Source organism: Brachycentrus maculatus, unplaced genomic scaffold (assembly GCF_059751285.1).
Source record: "Brachycentrus maculatus isolate JH-2025_06_01 unplaced genomic scaffold, ASM5975128v1 h1tg000706l, whole genome shotgun sequence".
Classification (NCBI taxonomy): domain Eukaryota; kingdom Metazoa; phylum Arthropoda; class Insecta; order Trichoptera; family Brachycentridae; genus Brachycentrus; species Brachycentrus maculatus.
Window position 1 is genome coordinate 47,948 of NW_028281437.1, and position 13,553 is coordinate 61,500.

At 33.1% G+C, this 13,553-nt stretch overlaps 1 protein-coding gene across 2 annotated transcripts in view; it reads right to left on the reverse strand.

The window, feature by feature from the left end:
* Window positions 1–6,071: 6,071 nt before the first annotated feature.
* Window positions 6,072–13,553, reverse strand: part of LOC148300488 (uncharacterized) — a 39,899-nt gene continuing 32,417 nt past the window's right edge. The window contains exons 4-9 of one of the 2 annotated variants that reach the window (XM_088274690.1): window positions 12,472–12,681; window positions 10,075–10,272; window positions 9,192–9,314; window positions 8,247–8,423; window positions 6,796–6,838; window positions 6,072–6,289 (exon numbers count right to left, since the gene is read on the reverse strand). In XM_088274690.1, coding sequence (XP_088130816.1) covers window positions 6,216–6,289; window positions 6,796–6,838; window positions 8,247–8,423; window positions 9,192–9,314; window positions 10,075–10,272; window positions 12,472–12,681 — 825 coding nt within the window. In that variant the 3' untranslated portion in view covers window positions 6,072–6,215. The remainder of the gene's footprint in view (window positions 6,290–6,795; window positions 6,839–8,246; window positions 8,424–9,191; window positions 9,315–10,074; window positions 10,273–12,471; window positions 12,682–13,553) is intronic. The other variant, XM_088274689.1, reaches the window with a different exon arrangement.

Consider the following 13,553-nt stretch of genomic DNA (forward strand, 5'->3'; position numbering starts at 1 on the left):
CTAAACTATCAAAATAAATTATCAATATTTGTTTTGTTGTATTTTAGACCTAACCTAAGAATAATTTGTCTTATAACAAATTTGGTCTTAGGCAACACATAAAGCTCTCGACATTTAAGACTGGCAAACAAGGTTATCTACCATTCATTTTCATCACCGGCAATTTTTCTAATCTCTATAGAACAAAAATCAGCAACCAGTGATGTAAAATTCAATGGGTCGAAAATTACAAACAATAAATAAAAAATTGCATGGATGAGAGGGTAATATTTGCATATCAATTAGTTTTTTCTTTGTGAACCTAAAATATATATTTTCCATGACAAACTTATGCATCCAGAGCTTCACCTGTTTTATATATTAAATATAATAATTTTTAAAAGGGACTATCATAAAATTCTGGTTAAAAACCAACTTAGGAATTTGGATAACACAAATATAATATCGACAGCAAAATCACAAATTCTTTTACATTTTATTTTCAATAGACAAAGAACAAATCTTAAAATAATGAGCTATTCATTAAACAAGATATATGAAGTAACAAAAATAAAAAATGATAGTTAAAAAAAAATAATAATAATGATTATAATAAAAGATAATTTGACAAAATATATTTATAAAAAAATACATGATCATTAATAAATAATAATAAATGTCATATTTAAAATCAAAATACATCATATCCATTTTTTATTTTTTAAATAATCACAAAAAATGTTATAACTTTATTTTTAAAAAAACATAAAAAATTCTGTACCACTATATGAAGTTTGTTAAAAAATAAATGTAAAAAACAATTTTAAATTTAGTACACAGTCATGTTTTGAAAGTAAATTTTTGCCATTGTATACTTATATACACTGGATATATTTCAATTAGTACCCAAGAGATGTTCATTACCATTTGATTTGAAGACAATGGCGTACAAGTGTTTTTTTTCTTCAAAAAATTTATATGTTTAAAATAAAAATTAAACCAACCAGTCACATGGTTCAATGGCTGAATGTGAAAATGTATATCACAGTTTGAAACCAACTTTAGCCTATACTTGTGTAACATATGTTTTAAAAATTCAAAATGCTCCAAATCTATGACAATATTTAACATTCTGATTTTACAGGCTTATCACAAATTTCACATTTTACAAAACTGCATTAGTAATTTTTTTGTCTAAAAATGGATATGTCAGTTTTTGATATTAAATATCACACATAATACCCAATTAAAATTGGATAAATTTAACTAATACATACATACTTTTTCCATAAAATAATACAAGAATAGGTAATACAAAGGTGCTAGATAAATATTAATTTATAATACATAGTAAAGTAATCAGAGATGTAATGGATATTATTAAACTAGCAAGATTTCACATGGCTAGCATATTTTTGGATTGAATTCAAAGAGGACAATCTAGCAGAGGGATTGAGACAATATTTTGCATCACCGGATTACCCAAGTGTAGTGTTTGAGGTTCCGGGAGAGACCATACCCGGGATTGGTTAGTATTTCAAGTGCAGGCGTGATCGCCTTGACTTTGTGTAATTAACAATGAAGTTTATAATGTGTTAACCTGATGTAATGCTCTATGCACAATCGAAAAGAGAAACTTTCTGAAATCGATTATAAACAATAGATTTAACTTGTACAGATAAGTTTATTACTGACATTTCTTGGTGGAACTGCATTTTATATATTATAATATAATAGCAACGATATAGTTTTTTCCACGTTTGTTTTATTTGACCAATGACCAGGTTTCGACATTTACGACATCATCATATTGGCGAGAGGTTAGACAAAATTTCATGTTAAATACACAACAAGGCAGGAGTTGTAAAACCATGACTTTATATAATTTTTGAGACAAAAAGCAAAATCCATACATATACTTATGTGTTTGTTTATTTTGTTTTATACAGATAAGTAAAAGTGACCAGGTTGTCCAAACAGTGAATAAAGCCAGGTACGCATGATACTGAATATCCGTTGCATCTCCAATATGATTGAAGATCATCTCTAAAGAAAGCGATATAAAAATACACCGTTATTTTGGGTTTTCCGAGGTTGGTCGACCTGCGTCCGTTTACCCAAAAGTGTAAGATCTCATAAGGCGGTATTAATATTATTTATAAGGAATCTATTATTCCATAAGACATTTGCCAACTACACTAAGGTTGACTACTTGGCAATGCGCACAAATGGCAGAATGGACCTGGCACATGTCGTTTGTAAATTGATATTTACTATGTGAATAGAAAAATCTCTTTGCAAAAATAAAGGAAGTTTAATTAACACAAATGCGGACACAAAGCAACTAATGACGCACGGCCACTGCTGCACTAAGCACAGAAGACTCCATCTGCATGAAAAAAGGGAATTCTATACTATTACACACTTTGTTTATATTATAAACCAATAATGGTGAACTTTGGAATCAGATTTTACTATAATTGTATATCCCAATCGAATAAATTAATATTTTGTTGTTTTTCTTGCAAACGACTGCAGAATCTGCAGTATCATCAACCCATATTATTAACACACTGAGGACAGGAAAGGTATTTCTACCTTCTGCGCCGGCCTATGTACACAATTATCAAATCCCATCGCCAACAGTCCGCAGGCGTAAAAAACACCCATACAAATTGTGTTAATATTTTCAAAAAGTCACAAGGATTTTAAAGGCATAATTCACCAAGTACGATAATTACACAATATCATGGTATATATGACATAGCCCGATGCTTTGTTAATGAGTATACATTAAATAACAATCTGATACGGTTGGCCATAACGTCTCATCATGCAATTAAACTCAAATATTCAAAATACATTTAGTTACCGCAAATGTGTTAATATTAATTCAATCAAATATATACAAGTTAAAATATTTACATAATCCGATAAATACTTCTGTGAGATATTATGCATATTATTTATTGTAAATGTCACGAGAGATTAGTGTCGTAGAACCCTGATACATTATGTTTTGATTGCAAAAATTCTTTGGAACGTGATTCACTTTTATGACTTATGAAATCAAATATGAGTGAGAATAATTATTACTAAATTGTATTTATTTAATGCTAGATGAACAAAACGTTTTTTATAAGTACTTCTAAAATAACATTAGTATCGTAAATCTGTTAAAAACTTACATAGGTAGTTTTACAGGCATAATTCTGAAACAGTGACAAGCACAACCGAGTCTTTAAAGAATATTTTAGTCGTAAACTGTGACGGAACAAACAAGATGGATGACAAACCACACAAAAATAGTGACTATCTGTGAAAACCCCAACAAAAACACGAAATTGCAAAAGTGTAATAGCTACTATTCACAGGCAAATGCTCACGGTGGGCCATCCGGTTTATCTACGACTCTTGACGTAATCCTGTCTCTGTCAGTATATTAAGTTAAGTTATTATGTTTAATAGCTACTATTCACAATAAAAGTGTAATAGCTACTATTCACAGGCAAATGCTCACGGTGGGCCATCCGGTTTATCTACGACTCTTGACGTAATCCTGTCTCTGTCAGTATATTAAGTTAAGTTATTATGTTTAATAGCTACTATTCACAATAAAAGTGTAATAGCTACTATTCACAGGCAAATGCTCACGGTGGGCCATCCGGTTTATCTACGACTCTTGACGTAATCCTGTCTCTGTCAGTATATTAAGTTAAGTTATTATGTTTAATAGCTACTATTCACAATAAAAGTGTAATAGCTACTATTCACAGGCAAATGCTCACGGTGGGCCATCCGGTTTATCTACGACTCTTGACGTAATCCTGTCTCTGTCAGTATATTAAGTTAAGTTATTATGTTTAATAGCTACTATTCACAATAAAAGTGTAATAGCTACTATTCACAGGCAAATGCTCACGGTGGGCCATCCGGTTTATCTACGACTCTTGACGTAATCCTGTCTCTGTCAGTATATTAAGTTAAGTTATTATGTTTAATAGCTACTATTCACAATAAAAGTGTAATAGCTACTATTCACAGGCAAATGCTCACGGTGGGCCATCCGGTTTATCTACGACTCTTGACGTAATCCTGTCTCTGTCAGTATATTAAGTTAAGTTATTATGTTTAATAGCTACTATTCACAATAAAAGTGTAATAGCTACTATTCACAGGCAAATGCTCACGGTGGGCCATCCGGTTTATCTACGACTCTTGACGTAATCCTGTCTCTGTCAGTATATTAAGTTAAGTTATTATGTTTAATAGCTACTATTCACAATAAAAGTGTAATAGCTACTATTCACAGGCAAATGCTCACGGTGGGCCATCCGGTTTATCTACGACTCTTGACGTAATCCTGTCTCTGTCAGTATATTAAGTTAAGTTATTATGTTTAATAGCTACTATTCACAATAAAAGTGTAATAGCTACTATTCACAGGCAAATGCTCACGGTGGGCCATCCGGTTTATCTACGACTCTTGACGTAATCCTGTCTCTGTCAGTATATTAAGTTAAGTTATTATGTTTAATAGCTACTATTCACAATAAAAGTGTAATAGCTACTATTCACAGGCAAATGCTCACGGTGGGCCATCCGGTTTATCTACGACTCTTGACGTAATCCTGTCTCTGTCAGTATATTAAGTTAAGTTATTATGTTTAATAGCTACTATTCACAATAAAAGTGTAATAGCTACTATTCACAGGCAAATGCTCACGGTGGGCCATCCGGTTTATCTACGACTCTTGACGTAATCCTGTCTCTGTCAGTATATTAAGTTAAGTTATTATGTTTAATAGCTACTATTCACAATAAAAGTGTAATAGCTACTATTCACAGGCAAATGCTCACGGTGGGCCATCCGGTTTATCTACGACTCTTGACGTAATCCTGTCTCTGTCAGTATATTAAGTTAAGTTATTATGTTTAATAGCTACTATTCACAATAAAAGTGTAATAGCTACTATTCACAGGCAAATGCTCACGGTGGGCCATCCGGTTTATCTACGACTCTTGACGTAATCCTGTCTCTGTCAGTATATTAAGTTAAGTTATTATGTTTAATAGCTACTATTCACAATAAAAGTGTAATAGCTACTATTCACAGGCAAATGCTCACGGTGGGCCATCCGGTTTATCTACGACTCTTGACGTAATCCTGTCTCTGTCAGTATATTAAGTTAAGTTATTATGTTTAATAGCTACTATTCACAATAAAAGTGTAATAGCTACTATTCACAGGCAAATGCTCACGGTGGGCCATCCGGTTTATCTACGACTCTTGACGTAATCCTGTCTCTGTCAGTATATTAAGTTAAGTTATTATGTTTAATAGCTACTATTCACAATAAAAGTGTAATAGCTACTATTCACAGGCAAATGCTCACGGTGGGCCATCCGGTTTATCTACGACTCTTGACGTAATCCTGTCTCTGTCAGTATATTAAGTTAAGTTATTATGTTTAATAGCTACTATTCACAATAAAAGTGTAATAGCTACTATTCACAGGCAAATGCTCACGGTGGGCCATCCGGTTTATCTACGACTCTTGACGTAATCCTGTCTCTGTCAGTATATTAAGTTAAGTTATTATGTTTAATAGCTACTATTCACAATAAAAGTGTAATAGCTACTATTCACAGGCAAATGCTCACGGTGGGCCATCCGGTTTATCTACGACTCTTGACGTAATCCTGTCTCTGTCAGTATATTAAGTTAAGTTATTATGTTTAATAGCTACTATTCACAATAAAAGTGTAATAGCTACTATTCACAGGCAAATGCTCACGGTGGGCCATCCGGTTTATCTACGACTCTTGACGTAATCCTGTCTCTGTCAGTATATTAAGTTAAGTTATTATGTTTTTTTTATTTAAACTGTGACATCACACCATCACATAGAAACACAAAAAATAACAACTGTTCATACTTACAGAGAAAAAACTTCATCGGAAATTAAAAATGAATTGGATGGTCTGGCATTCATTTGTGTGTGTGTGTACCAGCCATAAATAATTTGGCAATTTATTAAAGGAAACTCTTTTCTGGCACTGCTTCAGAAGAAATAACAATAGACCTTAGCTGAAGTGTATACTGGTTATGAAATCATATTATGTATCGCATATTTACAAAAATAAAAATAAAATAAAGCAACAAAACATCACACTTGAACAGTCCAGAAATGATTAATTTTTAACAACTAGTGGATACGGCTGTATGGCGTCACTTAAGCGCTGCCGGCACTCAGGATGTTCGGTTTCCCGGTCTGCGTTTCCTGAATCCTCGCCAGAGGAATGGGCACTGAAAAAATTATAGTTAAATAAAAATAATATATTTCACGTGGTAAATACCATTATTTCTTAAAATGTATTGTGAAACGTGTCGCGAAGCATTCCGCATCATTGTAAGATCTCGGTGGCAATATAGACATAGGCGTGAGGCCTTCATCCTTCAACGTCCCAGAAGACAAAACTCTAAAATTTTGACTTAGCGTCATGAAGCGGAATGCATCAAAACACGTGTCAGCATAGATTTTAAGAACAAGTGGTATATATCATGTGAAATTTAAATTGAAAATGGAAAGATATGTATTTGCCACAAAGTGGCTACCGAATCAAATTATGAAAAAAAAATTATATAATTGCGGGTTTAAAGTATTGAGAAGCGCAACGGGGGGAGCTATAAATATTTCGAATTATTAATATTTTGAATAAAAATAATAAATGGATATAAACATAGAAATAAGCGTGTATCGTGTCTTATCATTAAGTTAGTATTTTCAGATTGCAAAATGATTAACTATTTACCTTTAGGCATCCCGGGAACTTGTGTAGGTGCATTTCCAATTATCTGCAACAATCAAACAAAATATTACAGTTGTGTAATATTCATAATAGAACAGTATGATTTAGTTTTATTCTATCTTTATAAAATTAATAAACTTTGTTTTCACCACTTTTTTCATTAATACAATTCAACCTACCGGTTTCAACAATACATTGTCATCATCAGGGTTCATTTTAAATCAAAAACATTAAACACATTAAAATAATTTCACCAAAAACTTCCACACACTCCACAAAAATTGTAAATGTTTTTAATTTATAAGTTATTGTTTCAAAGTTTATTAATTTTATAAAGATTTTATAAAATGTACCACAAAGTATCTGCGGAAAACATTCAAGAAATAGTTTTATTCTAAGTAATATAACATCAAGTATCAAAGAGATATAATGACAATTTTCTCTTACTTTTGTACCTCTTTTTAGTTACGCCTTACTCAACCTATTTTCCTATTTAAGATTTAGGAAATTAAAGGTGTTTAAATATCTCTTTTTGAATTATTTTTTTTATATGAAAGAATATAGAAGTCTAAGCATCCCAGGGTTAACGACCTATCATTTGGCTGGTATTAATGCAATATGGATGTTCAATAATGGGCAGACTGGCGAACGTTACGGGTATAAAGTGATCACTTAAGTCACCCAAATGCCAGTTTGTAAGCCTTGGGATGCTCAGACTTCCACCTAATTTCATATAAATAATTTAAAAAACAATAGATGTTTAATCTCAAGTTGAGACACCTATAATATTGATATATCATCCGTAAAGTGAATAATCCAGTATCTGATCGCCACACTGAGTACAACTAGTAATAAATAAAAGCTTTAAAGGATAATTTCATATCGAAACGGTTTGTTACTTATAAGCACTAAGTTTATATTCAAACCCTTAGATGGAAGCATGTGTAGCTTCCGATACTAGTCGTTACAGTACATTACTCGAGTGGTAAAAACAAGTGTTTCATTTATAATTTAAATCGTGTCTTACCACAAAGCAAATGCCGAAACAATAACAAACATAACAAAACAAAACATAACAAAATATGCGAAACAGCAAATCTAAAACTAAAAGTTTGCCACATGTATATACATATATATGTTATAGAAAATGTATTATGTTGTACTTAAAAATGTAACTTTATTAAATAAATAACAAAAAAAAATATATCAACTAACTTTTATTTTGTTCTGACAGAATTAACTTATTAACTGATTCTAGTATAAAAAGATCATTATATATAGATAAAACTGTCGTCTATTTAGTGGTGAAGTAAGTTACCTTATTTATAAATTTAGCGTTCAATTTGTAGAGCTCCATTTTAATTTATGTACAAAAAAAATTAACAATAAAATACAATTTTGTAAACTCAAAAAATCAGTGTTTGATTTAACATTTAATACATTAAGTAATTTACCTTTGGTACATCAGCCGGCGCGGTGGGTTCGGCAGGCGGGTCGGCGGACGAGGACGCGGCCGCGGGGGCGACTGCCCTCTGGGGCTGCGCCTGCAGCGACTGCGCCGCCGCCAGCTGTTCCTGCAGCTGCTTCAGCTCCAGAAACTGGCGCTGGAACTCCACTGACTTGTCCGCTATCTGTTGACACAAATGATTAACATGCATCAAATCAAAGTTTACCTTCGTGGTATAGTCGTCAATACATTTGGCTAACGTGCTGCAGATCCTGGGGTAAAATAAATACACAGAGGAATCTCTCGTTATGCAAAACATTTTTTGTTTTGACTGGCGCAGAATTCCCAGCTCACAAGTTAATGTCGTGAAAAAGGGACTTCACTTTTCTCTGTAACTCGTTATGTGAAATATCGCTGGTTAAGGCAGCAACTTTTTCACATGCTTTTTTTCCCGCTATGCGAATTACTCGTTGTGAGAGTATCCACTCTCGTATCCACTGTAAGTGATTTTTCTCTCTAATTTTTATTTAATACTATCCGAGATTGGTAACTGAAGCGCAGGGTCGATCACTTTTCCTTCATGTATTTAACGATGGAGATAACACTGCTTCAATACGATGCAGTGCCTTATGCTCCATCGGGTACAGATAAAGGTTAGAAGAAGAATAAATTCATATTATTTCGAGAAATAAAAATACTTTGTGTTCTGATCCACTCACATGTGAGTGGATCAGAACACAAAGTATTTTTATTTCTCGAAATAATATACATATCAATATGATCCACAAAGTTAATGCTTTCAATATTAAAAACAGAATAAATTCAATTCAGTCTTCAATTCAATCTATGCCAATTTCTTTAGTGAGACACCAAACACAACATAGTTTGGATCAAATAATGTATTTGTCATTTTATGTATAAGGATTACAGAAGGTAAAATAATGATGCAGACCTGCTGAGAAAGATCCGTGATGTTCCTGTTGAGCACATCATTCCCCTGTCTCCAGGCCGTCTGCAAGCTGCTGAGGGCTGCCGAGTTGTTCTGCACCGCCTCCAGTAGACCCTCCACCTTGCGCTACATCAAAACATTATCATTATCAACTACACAACTCACAGGATTGTTTAACTATTCAATAAGCTATTTTTGCATTGTGATTATCCTGATGAAGAGACAGATTGGGATAAAAAAGTCAGTAAATGGTTACACACTAATATTAATTACTTAATGATCACTAACCACCAAATGCCTTAAATAAATATTAGTAACAGATCATCTTTTATTGATATTGACAAAGATGACGCAACATTTCAACTCTTTCTCATGATATTCCCACTCATTCAAAACTTTTGTATCATAATTTTAACAATTATTATAAGACGCCAACTGACAAATTACAAATTTCAGCATTAGTAAAAAAAAACTTTGAACACTCAAAATATTGTGAATAAATTATATGGCCAAAAAATTGACTAAAATTGAAAATGTTATCATTTTCTCTTGAATGTATGTAAATTTTATTTTATTAATTTTTTTGTTTTTGAGTAATATTTGTATTTTTATTATTTACAAAAATACTTCAATTTCATACTATTTCTGTGAGCCTAGGCGGCTCATTATTAGAAATAGGTATAAAATGGTGGTAGAGTGGGTTCGAATCGAGAAACTCTGACTCAAGAGTCCGCAACACTAACCACGGGACCACAACCCGACATAAATCTTAAAGAAGAAGATTATAAGTGTACAAAAAATGTAAGATCATAATTATACTTTTACATAATATTTGCAATTTTGTTATTTATGAGGGATGATGAGTGGATTTGAGAGGGATGTTTACATGGTCCGCCTTGTAGTCCTGCGTGGCCCAGCTGATCATGGAGGCAAGCGTGGAGTTGGCCTGCGTGAGGTTGGCGGCCAGCTGCGCGAGGGCGCCGCGCAGCTCCGCCTGCTGCGTCAGCACCGGGGCCAGCTCCGTCTGCACGCTCTTCTCCTCCCGCACCTCTGTGCTGCGATTCCACAGCTCCGTCACTTGCCACTGCACAATCAAATACAATTACTTTAATGTTTTCATGTTTACCGGATTTGCCCATACCACATATCGCTCACTCCGTTCAACAATGTCATATATCGAAAATTGTAAATTTTCAGTTGTGCATGTTTTCGGAATGCCCAGAAAATGTACCTACTATATATCAGCAAAAGTGGCATATTTTTAGCTTAATATTTACCCGCTACAGGGCAGAAAGTGTTGTTTTTGCATTTTGAAGAAAAGGTATTGTTTTATTATTTTTTTTAAATATACTAAATATTTTTCAAATGAAGAAAAACATTCAGGTTTTACCTAAAAAGATCTGTTACACAGTAAAAAGTTCAATAAGTGGCTTGATATTTATTTTTAATACATTTCATAATATTTTTAAACTTTAAAAACGATCTCCAGAAAAATCAAGTTTTTTGATATACGACATTGTTGAAAGGAGTGAGCGATATGGGCAAAAAGAGGATTTGCCCGTACCTGGTACGGGAACCTCAGTGAAGAAATAGCTCAAACTGATTTTACCGTATTATTTTCTATGAGCTCTATGTGGACTGTAGTGGACTTTATCGCCCAATGTCAGTATTATTTCCTATGTTTGGAACATATCGTAGTATCATATATTTGAAATAAAAAATCCTCTACGGTGCTTCGAGTGATAGCATATAGGTTTTATGTAATGTTTTCATTACTTAATATTGCTATTTTTAGCACCATATATTATCAAAAACTATTACTATTGTTATTAACTGACTATTAGGCTGGTAGAAAAATTATTCTTCTCTCATTTATTATATCTTCATTTCTTATCCCAGGCAATGCTTTCTGTTAACACGTTGAAAGATATGCGGTCAATTTAATGTCATTTACAAAATGAGCGCGATTATTATGCTTATTAAAAACCTGTGTACTTACATTATTATTATTTTTATTATTTATATTTAATCACAAATAGTCACAAAGTATAGTGACTAAATTAAAATTTTATTTTAAGCCAAGAGAAGGAAGCAGGTATTGCGAGGCATATCGCTCACTCCTTTCAAAAACGTCATAAATCAAAAAACTTGATTTTTCAGGAGAACGTTTTTAAAGTTTAAAAATATAATATAATGTATTTAAAATAAATATCAAGCCACTTTTTGAACTATTTACTGTGCTACAGATCTGTTTAGGTAAAACCTAAAGGTCTTTTCTTCATTTGAAAAATATTTAGTTTATTTTTTAAAAAAATAATTAAACAATACCTTTTCTTCAAAATGCAAAAACAACATTTTCTGCCCTGTAGCGGGTAAATATTAAGTTAAAAATATGCCGCTTTTGCTGGGATATAGTACATTTTATGGACATTCCGAAAAAATGCATAGCTTCTATGTTTAGCTTCTTGATGGAGGTTTCTTAAAGTGATCCTGTTCGTTTTGTCAAATGTTTAGTACCATATGGTAATGAAAAGTGATTTGTATCGGACTTTGGGTAATACTCCAAGGAAAGGGTCACGGCGACAAAGTTATCGGCTGCAAGCTAACATTTTTTGTCTCCATGCCCAACAAATTATCTACATTGTTCTCAATGCCCGGGTTTTGCAGTACCCCTACTTTGGGAATCGCAAGTTGAATATTTACACATTGTGTAGCGGTTTTTTTTTTAAAAGTGTGTACAAATATACTAACTGAATTTATCCCCGATAGTAAAAAAGATGCCCTGCCCGGAGGGGAGGTGACATGGTTTGTCAAACAATGACGTGCTAATATTTTGCACCTGATAAATTAAATGCGATAAATTGAATTGAAAAAATAACTCTTTAATAATGACTTCTGATGTAAAGTTTAGAATTTTAAGTGATTTTAGTTGATATTTTAATCATAAGGTTAATTATATCCTTACAAGGAGATCTTTGGTCAAGTGCCAATAGTAAATTTGTATAAATAATAAGAAAAAATATTTTAGATTTTAGGATTATGTATACATATGTATACCATATAGGTATCATAACATAAAACTTATGACTTTATACAGCGCGAACTCAACATAGAAGAAGAAGGATATGGATATCTGGGTATTTACAGGCCTTGCGATCTGTTATATGAATACCCACGGGCGGAGGTGTGGCTTAAATCGTGGCTGATATGCGAACATGAAATATTTTTATCCACCAAGATATAGCAGCCGGTGTGCCGATGGGTTTGGTATCTCGCTACTGACCTCCAGGTGCGTGAGGTTGGCGCGCAGGCGCTCGCGGTCGGCGGCCTGCTCGCGCAGCGCGGCCACACCGGCGTCCGAGTCCCGCAGCTGCGAGCCGAAGCGCGCCACGCTGGCCTGCAGCTCCGCCAGCTGCTGCGGCACGGCCACCAGCTCCGGCGCGCCCGCCACCTGCTGCTGCACGCCCGCCAGCCCCGCACTCAGCACCTTCACCTGACACATCGCACACACACAAATCACTCACCGAACCGCAACAACTCAATCATTTCAAAACCTATCTTTGAGTAAACAATTAACTCTAGATTTTATAATTAAAAGGTAACTTTGTTTTAATAATAATAATAATAATATCTCTTTATTCCAGGTTGACTAGTGGTGGGTGCAATACTTAGTCAGCCATACATGTTTTACAACATTTTTTTATACAATGAAATTAAAAATAATAAACAAATAAGAATAAAAATAATGAAAAGAAACGGTGAAAGAATTTTTTTTTTAAATCACTAAAAATATTTTATTATAACTTAATTATAATGTCTACCGGTTTCCAAGCTAACCATATAGGAAAAACATTTAGGAATTCTAACATCCGATGTAAAGAACATACAAGATGCCTTACTAATAATAATTATTCTGAATTTGCCAATCACTTAAAAGAAAATAATCACTCATTCCATAAAAATAAAGGTTTATTTGTATTACACACATGCAATGGAGGACTTAAATTAGAAATATTAGAAATTAAAAAGGCAATTAATAATAATTTACAACTAATAAATACACAAGTAAATGATTTTGCTAAAAGTCCGTTATTAAATATGTTTCCAATCACTCATCATCCCTGATCCCTTTTGACTGTGACTGCCAATCAACAAAAAAATAAAGCCACTTGAGATCTACCTAAGCTTCTTTCCCTAACCGTCAAATATTTTGTATATTGTTTAGTAGATAGAGTTTTAGTATTCATCAGTCTTGATAAAGAAGCGGTTAGCTTGGAAACCGGTAGACATTATAATTAAGTTATGATAAAATATTTATAGTGATTTTAAAACAAAGTTACATTAAAATTATAAAATGGAAAATCA